The sequence below is a fragment of the Physcomitrium patens genome, chromosome 7, assembly GCF_059467195.1.
Source record: "Physcomitrium patens ecotype Gransden chromosome 7, ASM5946719v1, whole genome shotgun sequence".
Classification (NCBI taxonomy): Eukaryota; Viridiplantae; Streptophyta; class Bryopsida; order Funariales; family Funariaceae; genus Physcomitrium; species Physcomitrium patens.
In genome coordinates this window covers 12,689,352-12,703,137 of record NC_143416.1, presented here as the reverse complement: position 1 = coordinate 12,703,137, position 13,786 = coordinate 12,689,352, and the positions used below count along the sequence as shown (strand labels likewise).

The following is a 13,786-nucleotide window of genomic DNA, read 5'->3' as shown; positions in this document are numbered from 1 at the left end:
TCTGGAACTTTCTAGAAGCTTCCTACTTAATAGAAGTAGCTCGAGAAGCTTTCTAAGTAGGAGTATATATAGGGATCGAGGCTGAAGAGTTCTTCAGTCTCGACAACACACCTCTTGGAGTTCTAGCTCACCTTTCTGGTGTTGTTCTTGTACTCATCTGTTTAATCTAGTTTTGCCACTTCTTCTTGAACTTCTTGTTAGATTTCAAGTCTATATTTTGTGTCCGTGACAGTTTGTCGAGACTGCACTAATTTGAGATATCAGAGCTAGTTCTTTCTTAGTAGAGTGTGGATTACCCCTCTACTTGAAGGTATACTAGCATTTTTAGAGGTTGCGGATTACCCTCCTCTAAACTGATACTTCTTCTGTTACAATATTGGAGTCTTATTCTTCTTGGAGAGAGTGGATTACCCCTCTTCTTGAAATTCTTAAGGCATTTTATAGGTTGTGGATTACCCTCCTATAAACCAATATTGCCTCTTGTAGAGTTATTTTTGTCCTTCTTTTAGAATGGCCGGAGGTCAAGACATTAGTATGACAGAAAGTTTGGAGTCTAAGTTAGATGCTATTATGAATGCCCTCGCTACGTTATCACAAAGAATTGCAGAGATTGAAGGAGTGGTGGCAAGGCTTCATAATGATGGAGTATCTGGGATAGCACAATCTAAACTATACCAGCCTCAAACTTCTGCACTTGGAGAAACAACTTTACCTCAGGTTCGACAAGAACCACTAGTTCTACAATATAAGGAGCCTTGAGTTAGCCTTCCAGATAAGTTCGATGGAACACGTTCCAAGTTTCGAGGATTCGTCAATCAAATCAAGTTGATAACAGTTTTACAGCCCGAACGATATCCAATGGAGGAGTCACATGTTGGGCTTGTTAGAACCTTACTTACGAGACAAGCTTTATCATGGTTTGCTCCTTTATTTGAGAAACGATCATCCATATTAAACAACTTCGAAACCTTTTTGGAAGCATTTGCAGAAGCATTTGGTGAACACGATAAGGTTCGATGGGCTACAACAAAGATCCGGTCGCTACGACAGGGGATGCGTTCTACATCAGTCTATGCTTCGGATTTCAGGCAATTAGTATGCGACATCAATTGGGATGAAGAAGCGTTGATGAGTCAATTCTATTGGGGTTTAAGAGATGATGTGAAGGATTTGCTGTTAACTCTTCCTGATCCACGAACGCTCAATGAAGCCATTAGCCAAGCTGCGAAGTACAATAATCGCCTATTCCAACGTCGCCAAGACCAACGCTCAAGACAACATGCAATTCGCCATGCTCCAACTATGTTGGCAAGCAGTGTGAATTCACATTCAGAGGTGGAAGACATGTAAATTGATGCGGTACGCACCAAATCTCTTACTATAGAAGAAAAAAAGCGACGTATGGAGGAAAATTTATGCTTGCATTGCGGTGGAGAAGGCCACAAAGTCGAAAACTGCTCCAAAAAACAAAATCGAGGCATAGTCAAGACTAGGGGAGTATTTGTTCAGGAAAACGAGGATGCCCAGCCACAGTAGGAACCGTGTGGCTGGACAATGAAATATCCCAACAACAATCAGGTTCCTTTCTTTCTGCCCAACCTGCACTTTGTTTTACAATCTCTCTGTTTATCGGCCCTCAAAAATTGAGAATCTTAGCACTACTAGACTCAGGAGCATCTGCTTATTTTTTAGACGAAGAATTTGTAAAGCGTCATAAGATCCCTTTAGTACAAAAATCAAAACCTGTTCATGTTGAGGTCATAGATGGGCGACCTTTATTGTCTGGTAGCATCACCCATGAATCAAAACCTATAGAAGTAACGTTTAAAGACCATAGTAGTCATATTATTTTTAATATTATTAGAACCCCATCAAATCCTATTATTCTTGGTCTTTCTTGGTTAGAAAAACATAATCCATCAATAGATTGGAGGTTGCGGAAGATGACTTTTCCTACAAAACCACCCAAGAAAAAACCTAGTAAAAAACCTCGAAAAAAGAAATCCTTATTCATTGGAGCAAGAGCGTTTATAAGATCATCTAAGGAAGGCACTCCATTTGTCATTTATGCGGTTCCAACTACCAAGGAGAAGATCTCAACACCAAGTATACCAGAGCAATATAAAGATTTTGAAGACGTGTTTCAAAAGAAGAATGCCGACATACTATCGGAACACTGACCATATGATTGTGCCATAGACTTGCAAGAAGGAACACAACCACCTTTTGGCCCAATCTACAATCTATCGCAAACGGAGTTGGCAGAGTTGCGAAAGTACATCGACGAGAATCTAGCCAAGAACTTCATTTGTCATTCAAAATCATCAGCTGGAGCACCCATCTTATTTGTGAAGAAGAAAGATGGATCATTATGGATGTGTGTGGACTATTGAGGCCTCAACAAGATAACAAAAAAAAATCGTTACCCATTACCCTTGATTTCTAGTCTCTTAGAACAACTTGGACGTGCGAAGATCTTTACAAAAATTGATCTAAGGGGAGCTTATAATCTCGTACGAATCAAGGAAGGAGATGAGTGGAAGACAGCATTCCGTATAAGGTATGGTCATTTCGAGTATAATGTCATGCCTTTTGGTCTTATCAATGCTCCAGCGGTTTTCCAACATATGATGAATGACATCTTTCGAGAACACCTCGATGATTTTGTTGTCATCTACTTAGACGATATTTTGATATTCTCTAAAAACGAGGAAGAGCATGAGAAGTATGTTCGTTTGGTCTTGGAGAAACTACGCAAGCGAGGACTATATGCCAAATTAGAAAAGTGTTTATTTCACCAGACAGAGATGGAGTTTTTGGGATTCATTGCGACTACAGAAGGTTTGAAGATGGACCCCAAGAAAGTAGAAGCAATCATGTCTTGGGAGGTTCCGAAGACGGTTAGAGATGTACAATGCTTTCTTGGTTTTGCTAACTTCTATCAGATCTTCATCAAGAATTATTCTCAAGTTGCTGCTCGTCTCACTCGATTAACATACAAGGATAAGTTGGAATGGGGACCTTTGGCGGAGAAGGCGTTTCAAGACTTGAAGATAGCATTTACTACAGCTCCAATTTTGGTACATCCAGACTTTACAAAGGCCTTCTATTTAGAAACTGATGCTTCAGATTTTGCTTTGGGAGCTGTGCTTTCACAAATGAATGAAGACAAGAAGCTCCATCCAGTTGCATTCTATTCTCGGAAGTTCTCTGCTACTGAAATCAATTATGAGATCCACGATAAGGAACTTTTTGCTATAGTGGATTCTTTCGAAGAATGGCGTCACTTTCTTGAAGGAGCTGCACATCCAGTAACCGTATATACGGATCACAAGAATTTGGAGTATTTCATGTCGGCTCAAGTTTTAAATCGGCGTCAAGCTCGATGGAATATGTCGCTATCTAGATTCAATTTTGTTATCACTTATCGACTTGGAAGGCAGCAAGGACTATCCGATGCTTTATCAAGGAGATCGTATTTTACACCAAAGGTTGGAGAAGCAACGTTTGATCAACAATGTACAACGTTATTGAAGCCAGAGAGATTTCAACTTTGTGCTACTATTGCATCATTTGATGCTGACTTCCTAAACCAGGTACGTGCTATGACCATTAAAGATTCAGTAGCCATTGATATCAAGCAACGTACCAATGACGACAAGTTTAAGGTGGAGGGAGATCTTTTATACTTTGAAGAGTGACTGCACATTCCAAAAGGACCAGCACGACTCCGAGTTCTTCAATCTCGCCATGATTTTCCAACTGCGGGACATTTTGGATTCAACAAGACCTTGGAGCTTATTTTCTGAGATTTTTGGTGGCTCCAAATGTGGAAGGATGTGAAAGATTTTGTCCTCTCCTGTGACATCTGTTTAAGATCCAAGAATCCTCGGCATCGCCCTTATGGACTTCTACAGCCATTGCCAATTCCACGTCGACCATGGTCTTCAATTTCTATGGACTTCATCATGGACTTGCCATCATCAAACTCATTTGTCAGCATCTTTGTCGTTGTAGATCGGCTTACGAAGATGGCACACTTTGTTCCTTGTAAGAAGACATCGTCTAGTGAAGTCACAGCAAGACTCTTTCTTGATAATGTGTATTGATATCATGGACTACCAGATGATATCATATCAGATCGAGGTACCCAGTTCGTGTCAAAGTTTTGGAGATCTCTCTTTGGGATATTGAAGGTGGATATCAAGCTTTCTTCAACTTTTCATCCTCAAACTGATGGCCAAACGGAACGGGTGAACCGAGTCTTAGAGCAGTACTTACGATGCAGCATCAACTATCAGCAAGACGATTGGACTGCATATCTACCGCTAGTCGAGTTTGCATATAACAACACCCTCCATGCGTCGACTCAACAAACACCATTCTTTTCCAACTATGGGTATCATCCAAAGCTTGATTTATTGAGTCCGTCAACAAATAACAATCCAGCAGCTGAAGGATTTGCGAAGCAACTATCAGAGCTTCAAACTATGTTGAAGCTTCAATTACAATCCGCTCAAGAATCCTATAAGACGTCTGCAGATAGATTTCGGAATCAAGCACCTTCTTTCAAAGTTGGAGACAAAGCCTGGCTTCTTCGATGAAATATCAAGACCAAGCGACCATGTGATAAGTTGGACTATCGAAGATTGGGACCATTTATCATCTAGAAGCAAATTAATCCAGTGGCATACTGGCTGGAGTTACCGGCTTTTATGAAGGTACATCCAATCTTTCATGTTTCTCTGTTGGAACCTTATCGAGAGTCATCTTTTCCTGAAAGAGTGCAATGTCCGCCACCTAGTATTGAAATCGAGAACCACGAAATATACGAGGTTGAAAAGGTATTGGATTCACGGCGAAGGTAGAGAAAGTTAGAATATCTTGTTCATTGGTGCGGTTATGACATTAATGAGCGAACGTGGGAGCCAACTAAAAATCTTGCGAATGTGCCACAAAAGGTACAGGAGTTTCATCAATGACATCATGATAAACCTAAATCAATTCGACGATAGCTTCTTTCTGAAGCTTGTTCTCCCAACAATATAAGAAAAGCGGAGAGCACCAGCAAAATTCGTAGTTGATGTAGTTATTTTCTCCAAGATAGATCGTAGTTTGGTCTTTTGATATGGATAGCCAAGAGATAGATACTATACCAGTCAGAGTATCGCAACCGAGTAGCTCACGAAGGCGGCCTCAAGATGAAGAACTACATGTACTACGATGACGACGGAGGATACCGAGTAATCGATCACTGGTGATCGTATTTGAGATCGAGCATGCTTACGATGGCCAGCCAGAAGGCGTGTTTGCAGGACAATTTCACAATGAGGACACGGAAGTTCATGCTTGGTCAGAAGTCGAAGACGTGTTTGCAGGACAATTTCACAATGAGGATACGGAAGTTCATGCTTGGTCAGAAGTCGAAGGCGTGGGCCACTACCGTTGGATTCAAGGGTCGATGAACCATTTGCCTCGTGAACAAAAATTGGAGTTCATAGCAGAAATTATGCGACAGATCTTCATTTTCTTGCATTGGTACTGATCAACAACATTGCTTCTCAGAGACCTCGAAGCTAAAGGAGGGGATGATGTTAGGGACATATTCCTTAGAACTTTCTAAAGAGAAGTTTCTAGAACCTTCTAGAAAACAAGCCTCTGGAATCTTCTAGAAGAGAAGCCTCTAGAACCTTTTAGAGAGAAGTTTCTAGAAGCTTCTAGAAAGGAAGCCTCTGGAACTTTCTAGAAGCTTCCTAGTTAATAGAAGTAGCTCGAGAAGCTTCCTAAGTAGGAGTATATATAGGGATCGAGGCTGAAGAGTTCTTCAGTCTCGACAACATACATCTTGGAGTTCTAGCTCACCTTTCTGGTGTTGTTCTTGTACTCATCTGTTTAATCTAGTTCTGCCACTTCTTCTTGAACTTCTTGTTAGATTTCAAGTCTATATTTTGTGTCCGTGACAAAGGATTAACTTTTATCTTGTAAAATGTACTCATGTCTAAGATCCAAAGTCTCCTAATAGTATTCAATGCTAAAACAAGCTAAAAAGCCTTATGAGTATTTATACTAGTTCAAAATCTTGGATGTGATGATTAACTAAGTAGTTTGATGAAGAAAATCAATTATATCAATTCTTGGTATGTACTATTAAAAAGACTATTTGGATACCTACAACTACGTAAAGGCTTTAGGACAACATATGCAAACAACCACCACTAATCTTTACAATTCATTGGTAATCACTTTTAGATTATCGCATGGCTAACAAGTTGACAAACAAAATGATCTTGTTTGCCATCAATCCAATCCTATTTCTATAACATGCCTATCAACATAAATTAGTACAATACAAAATTGGACAATATCAAAAAAACCTCTAAAAATAATATCTATAACTAAAAAAAGATGCTAAAGACAAAAATCAAAAATCCATATTAGATTCTCATCTCTAATAATACAAAAGAAAAAATTACAAGTAAACAAAATAATCAATATTCCTTACAATTGAATATCACAAATCAAAAGTGATGTAAAGTAATTGGTACATGCTTATGGTTAATGGTTAAAAATTACAAAAATTATAAAAATAAAAAAATTGTAATAAAATTAAATATTAAAAAATTAAAAGTTAAAAATTAAAAATTCACTTAAAGAACAAATGGCATAGAATAAATGTCACTTTAATACTCCAAATAATCTCCAATTTATGAATCAAGAATATCATTAGATTTTTTTAACATCTTCTATATAAAAATGATTAAAAAATGATCAATTTTGGACTTTGTATGCTCTTCGAGTGAACTTCCAAATTCAATATTTAAGAATTTTAAAAAGTTTTTTTTTTTTTTTTTTTTTTTTTTTTTCAAAATGTTAAGCCCTATAACCATGTATTGGTTTTCATGACCATCCTAGCTTATTTAATCATATGTCTCAAGTCACCACAAAATCTTCTTGTCGTATAATTCTACGATTGTTTTGTTTTCTTTATTGTATGGCTCCTATTTCTGAGCTTGTCTTATCACCATTTATCACAAAGTACTGCATGGTATTGCAAACTACTGCAAAGAAATACTAATTTAGTTGCTAAGTGCTACTATATGCCACGTCTTGCCATGGAGAGCCACAACTTTTGCTACCAACAAATACCAATTGATGCTAATTATGACAATTGATTATTTTTTATTTTTTTATATAAATTCTTTATTTATATAAAATATATATATATATATACTACTAAAGATTTTTTTTTTTATTTACTCTTAGTAAGATTTTGTCTTAATCAAAGATCTTTTGGAGGATGTTTTTTTTTTTCTTCTTTTTGACTTTTGCAAAATATAAAAAAGAATATAATTGTATCATACCAAAACTTTGTATCACTATATAACTATGTTGTACAACCTAGTGCACACTATATCAAATATCTATTATTGTTCTACATGTCTTTGCCCACCAACTTCTATAAAATCTTATACCAACTAATAACCTTGTAAAAATAATTAAAAAATTAAAAAATTAAAATTAAAAAATATTATTATTTTACTACACTTTTTGATAAAATTATGCTAGAATGTTGGATTGTAAGATCAATTGCAAAAAAAAATTTAAATAATAAGCTACAAACAAAGCAATACCTCTTTGTGCCGTATTTTCTTTTATATGTTGTATAACTTCTGCAACTCGTATTATAATCCAAATCATAATGTAATATAGCTTTGCATTCTTGTATGAATACCTTACTATACTCTAAATATATTTTGTGAGTAATATTCTGGTATATCAATTTTTGTTAAAACAATGGAGTTTCTCCACTTAAGTCTTTAAATCCTAGTTGGCACTAATAAAGTCAACTAATTAAAAAAAACCAAGTGGATAAAAAACCACTATACTAAACTAAATAACAAATATTTTATAAGATTTGGCACCGAATGCCTCATCACATAACAAACTAAAGAATATTTAAGAACTATAGAGAATTAATGTTGATTTTTTTAGAAAATTATAATCATAATCCAAATTTGGTAATAAGATGTAAGAATTTAGTTTTAATATAAAGCCTAATTAATCTTATAAAAAATAGGTTATTAAAGACTAAGCTTATTTATTATTTAAAATATATTTATTTAATTTTATATTAATTATAATAACTATAATTAATAAATATTTATATTATATTTAACAAGTTTCTTATCAAGCCTTATTATATACTAATACCACCATATATTATTGAAACATCAAGAAAAAACTATCACCACCACATTTTATTGAAATAGATAATATTTATAAATCTAAAATATAAGAAGTCTTAAATTCAAGATAATACCAAAATAAATTAAAATTTCTTGTATATTTGTACATGAATAATATTAATAAACATCTATGAAATCTTATAAATGCATCATTTTTTTTTTTTTGTGATTTTCATTCAGAATATACATTAATCAACCTTAGATCAACTATCAACAATTAGATGGCATAAATCAAAGAGAAATTACTATATTAATTTAATTGTGGATTTCTTTTCAATATGACAAATCAACAACAAGCATATTTAATTTAAGAATTGAAATTTAAAAAGTTACCAAATAAAGTATTTTCTTAATCTATCATTATAATAATACAATTTTAATAAAGATCCTAAAGAAAAAATTATCATTTCTTAAATAAATGAGAAGATATAATATATATGATAACTTATTATTAAAAAAGTCTTTTAATGCTTAGTAATACTACTTGAAGTAGATACCAAACTTGATAATATATAAAATGTATTGTTTGAGAGTAGTTTTAAAGACCTTAATAAATAAGTGATCTTCTTTTCTTAATATGAGATATTATTGATAATTAAAAAGATATATTAACTACTTTTTTGCTACTACCATTCAACGGATCTTAGATTCCATCAACAAATAAAGCAACTTGACTATTTATTGTAGAATTTGTAGAATTTGAAAAAGAAATAATTTATTAAATGCTTATTTATCTCCTAAAAGAAAAAATAATGTACTAAATGCTTAAAGCAAGAAGACTAAGACTCTTTAGCTTCTTTGTGTTTACCAATGGCTATTTTGCCTTCTTTCTATTTTAAATCTATCTCTTCTTTATTTACTTTCTTTCAATGATTTTAAACTATAATTTTATTTAGAGTTCTATTTTAATTCATATCTTTGACACTCTTTGCATGTAAAAAGATATTTTCTAAAAAAATTAAAAGTACATAAAACATCAAAGATTAAAGAACTAAGTTCTTTAAAACACTTCTTATAAACAAAATTTTCTTACATTCTTGAAAATAGAGACTATAAAAGATATTTTTATTAAAACAAACTAATTTTGATTAAAAAAAAATTGACAATCATTTTTTTGGTTTTTTTAACTTTGACACTTATTCAAACAAAATATTTGTATATATTATTTAAATATTAAAATGTTATAATTTTAAAATATGAAACAATTCCAAACCAAGGCAAGCCACATGATCTAACATCTTTGACCATAGACATATGATTTAGGAAATACTTGAAAGTAAATTCACAAAAAAATTAATTAAACAAATGTGTTTTGAAGACAATGTGACAAGTTATTGGAATACTAGAGTTCTCTACATTAGCTTCATCATCTGTCCTCAATCCTGCAACCTGAGCATAGAAACATCACCCACTTCTGAAGTGCTTTATATTCCTTTCTTTGTATTAAAACTAGGCAACCTTGTTCCTCTTGTTCTCTCATCAACCAATGTCACGGATATTCACCAATTGTTTTAAAAAATAGTTAAAGTAACTTATTTAAATTTGAACAGTTTGGGACAGAGTGTGCAGAAAAACAGAAACTGAAAAACGATGCATGGAATCCTGGTATCTTCTCGCCGCATCTCCCGAATGCATCACCAGATCAAGGTCTCACGACCCACGACTCACCACCATGTTGCCAGAGTCTGATTTGCTACACTGACACAATTGCGCCAAAGTTCTGATTTTCTATGAAAAGATGCTGCAAAGCGTGCAACATTTCATGGTGAGAGGAGAAGAGAATATGGCTTCGAAGATGGAGCTATTAGCAGAGTGCCACTCGATCCATTTCGATACGTATGGTGACCACCGACTGATCTAATACGCTGTTTACGAGTAAATGTGGTCTTTTGTTGTGCTGTGTGGTGAAGTGAAAATCGACTCAATAGTCAGAGCACGCACTGATGCGTAGAAGGGTCTTCTTTGCATGTAAGCATGGAGATGCTGCGCTTGTGTGTCTCTTTGCATCGCGGCCCAGCAGTAAGACAGACAACACTACTAACCCACATCTATATGTATACACGTACACGCACACACATATATATATAAGATTTTCCCGGGTCGGTCCGATTCTTTAACATAAATTTTATCAGTGAGATGGCTTCGTGAATCAAACCCACAGTTGTAAAAGAACTGTTTGCAAAAGCACACCAGTAGTGACAAATTCATTCTCCACAAAATCTTATTGAGAAGAATTGCTTTTGTGCAGAGTGTGGGAGTAGATGGCAACCTGCAATGGGTCATTTCAGATGGTCGGCAACGGGTGGGTGACTTCTGCTTCCAGTTTGACCTTGTTGACGTCAATAGATCATGCAATGCATCACAAAATTTCCTCAGCCATTATTTCATGTATATCAGCAGGTGTGAACTTAGATACTCCACAGTTGAGATTGAAGAGCTCTTGTGGCTTGAATGAAGCATCCAAGAATTTCTCTGTGCTAGGGTTCCAGTAGTAGTATATGAATTGTTTAAGAATCTCTCATGATAGGAAAAAAATCAAAAGAAAAAAGGGAATCTAACATGACATCAATAACTACAGAATCATTGTTGTGAAGTTATGGTAATGTCAGAAACCTAAAGAAAAGTTTCTGTAGAACAAGAAGTTAATGATCGTAGTTTTATAATTTTTTGTTTTGTTTTATTCATTTCTGTTGCTTCTAATTGACGTACTTACGCGTATTCTACATTCAAACGCTTTCTGTAACGCTTGTAAAGAACGAGTATCTTACAATTTCTTCTGAGCAAGGGTGACGTTTGCTGGATTTGACTTGTTTTTTGAATGTCCCAAGCCAGATTATAAACAGTTTAATTGGAAAGTTCTGTGCAGGGTCAATTCGGCAAACTTACATACGAAATCAAAAGAGAAATGTATGCATCGTGGAGATCCCTCACATGAAATCTTGACTTTAGGGAACCACGACTCTCACTACAAAGTTTTGCTTGGAATGTAAGACTAAAAGATGCGCCGCTGATGTGGAATCCTTTTGCGCAGATGCACGTTGTGCCACTTTTTTCTCCTCATTCATCACTCTTCATTGACGATCCGAGGTCTCAGGAGAGATCAACAAGAGGGTGTTCATGTCGGGTATTCGTAAGGAACTCTCCTGCACATCGGCAATCTTTCTATGTGGCAGCGATCGTATCATCTATGTCGCTTGATCCTGAGAGTATACCGCTTGTTTCGAACTACCTGAACAGAATTTGTGATGTTACAGGGATACGCCCACGAGCCACATGACATTCTCGAGAAAAATTGAGAGATTTTTAGCAGAGGACCCATCACCTGCAACGACGGTAATGCGGCTGTCAACCAGGAGTCTGATACTGATTTGTAGCATCACCTTTGCAGCTTTTCTTGTCTCTACAGCGGTTGCTATCTTCTTCTGCAGATACACGAGAAGGAAATTCCTTTCGAACGTTTCAAGCGAAGGTAAGGCAGTTACATTGGAGCATCTCAAGGGGCCCCGTACATTCACTTACAAGGAGCTTAGGAAGGCAACCAGGAACTTCGATGAGACCATGATCCTAGGAAGCGGTGGATCTGGGGCAGTGTACAAGGGCATCCTCTCGCCGTCAGGTATAGTGATTGCTGTGAAGCGTCCCAGACACAAGTCGGGATCGGGAGAGAAAGCATTTGTAGCAGAAGCATCTAGCGTGAGCCAAATTCGTCACCGAAACTTGTTGCAGTTGTTGGGTTGGTGTCAGGAGGAGAACAATTATCTGCTCGTTTATGAGTACATGAGCAACGGCAGCCTCGATGGGTGGTTGTTTCCCGGTCGTCGTCGACACCCGAACGGCCCCAATTACAAAAGGTCCGGCGTACTCCCTTGGGAATTGCGTTCTTCCATCCTCGCCGGCGTTGCTGCAGCCCTGGATTACCTCCACGAAGACTGGGTGCAATGTGTTCTCCATCGCGACATTAAGTCCAGCAACGTGATGCTGGATGCTGACTTTAACCCCCACTTGGGAGACTTCGGGCTCGCACGTCTGATGGACCACGAAAAGTTGGGGGAGACCACTTTGGTGGCAGGTACACTGGGATACATGGCGCCGGAGATACCCTTCACGGGCAAAGCAACCAAGGAGTCGGACGTTTACAGTTTCGGGATATTGGTATTGGAAGTTGTGTGCGGCAGGAGGCCGTTGAATTTGCAGGCTGAGGGTCCCGATGAGGAATTCGTCTTGCTGCAAAGCGTGTGGAGGGCGCATGAAGCCGGAGACATCCTGAGAGCTGTGGACATGAGACTCCTTAAGAGGTCCGAAAGTTCCACAGATACAACCACTCAGGAGAGTCTAGACACACAGAAAGTTGATACTCTCAAATCCGCGGATGAGTGCAAAATGGCTCATCTCTTGCATTTAGGCCTCCTATGCTGCTTGCCGAATCCGGAGGCACGCCCTTCGATGCGATTGGTAAGGCAGGTGATCATGGACCTGCAGTCTACCGCACCCGAAGATACAACCAAATTGTCGACTCCCTATTTGCTACCAGCCTTGCCGCTGAGTAGGCCCTCGGGGTGCTACTCGCTCATACGACTTGACCGGCTTTCCTCCACATCGACGTCTGTGTGTAGCGAGGCGCCGCTGAAATCGCTTTAAAACCAACCAGGGTTTTGCCAGTTTAAGGACGAGATAGACCACATGAAAGCAAGTGAGTTAGTTCAATCCTGTCTAGATGATGCCTACATGCTGATGATTGCTTGGATTGTGAAATTTGAGGGCGGAATCCAAAACTCAATCACAGTTTATAGTTTCAACGAAGTTTAGTTCTTTCGAGACCAACACCTTTTGATCGTCAAAACTTCGGGACATTACTCTTCATTCGCAACGAAAAGTATCCACCGTGAGCTTTCTTAACGTACATGAAACCAACGTGTAGACCGTTTCATCCAGAGCTCTTTTGCCTTCTATCTGCTCATTCCGCCCGGAAAAGGGGGGGGGGTGTGGGGAACCAAACAAACAAAAAGAAAAGAAAAAAAATGAAAAAAAAAAATGATGTAGAAAAAAATAGAGAGAGCGAGTGAGTGAGTGAGTGAGAAAACCAACCCAAACGAGTGGTTTTATTGAGTGATGTCAGCGCATTTGTAAACGATGGCGTTGGACCTCCGACGCTCAAACTTATGAATCCAAGCTGCGACAGAGTCTCAGAAACTTGCAGAACCCATAAGAATTTGACTCTGAAAAAACTGTGACGAAGAGTTGCTGTTTCTTAAGTACAAAATGTGTGTAACTCTCTAACGCAATCTACATGGTGAGGAGTGGTGAGATTGTTTCTGTGACCTTGATCAGAACTTCGGCGATGATCAATGACACCCACACCGAGGTCAGACACGAGATTTCTCGCACATGAGGATGATGGAATGCCTCCAGACATCTAGAATTTCTAGACTAAGAAAAATAAACAAATCATGTGTCTACAATGGATTAAACACGGTTTTAACCACTAATTCATTCTTTTTGAAAGTGTTGGATTTCACCATTTGGGTGTAATTATTTTTATC

At 37.1% G+C, this 13,786-nt stretch overlaps 1 protein-coding gene across 7 annotated transcripts; it reads left to right on the top strand.

The window, feature by feature from the left end:
• Positions 1-9,455: 9,455 nt before the first annotated feature.
• Positions 9,456-13,445, top strand: LOC112284569 (L-type lectin-domain containing receptor kinase IX.1). Of its 7 annotated transcripts, none has more exons than XM_090252011.1 (6): positions 9,456-10,082; positions 10,220-10,265; positions 10,495-10,548; positions 11,113-11,153; positions 11,278-11,370; positions 11,501-13,445. In XM_090252011.1, the coding sequence occupies exons 1-6, from the start codon at positions 9,985-9,987 to the stop codon at positions 12,882-12,884; spliced, it is 1,716 nt and encodes a 571-aa protein (XP_090108137.1). In that variant the 5' UTR covers positions 9,456-9,984; the 3' UTR covers positions 12,885-13,445. The 7 variants fall into 7 exon arrangements, with proteins under 7 accessions (XP_090108137.1, XP_090108136.1, XP_073391289.1 ...); XM_090252010.1 differs by having other exon boundaries at positions 9,457-10,082; positions 11,278-11,376; XM_073535188.2 differs by having other exon boundaries at positions 9,458-10,087; positions 11,278-11,376.
• Positions 13,446-13,786: the final 341 nt, after the last annotated feature.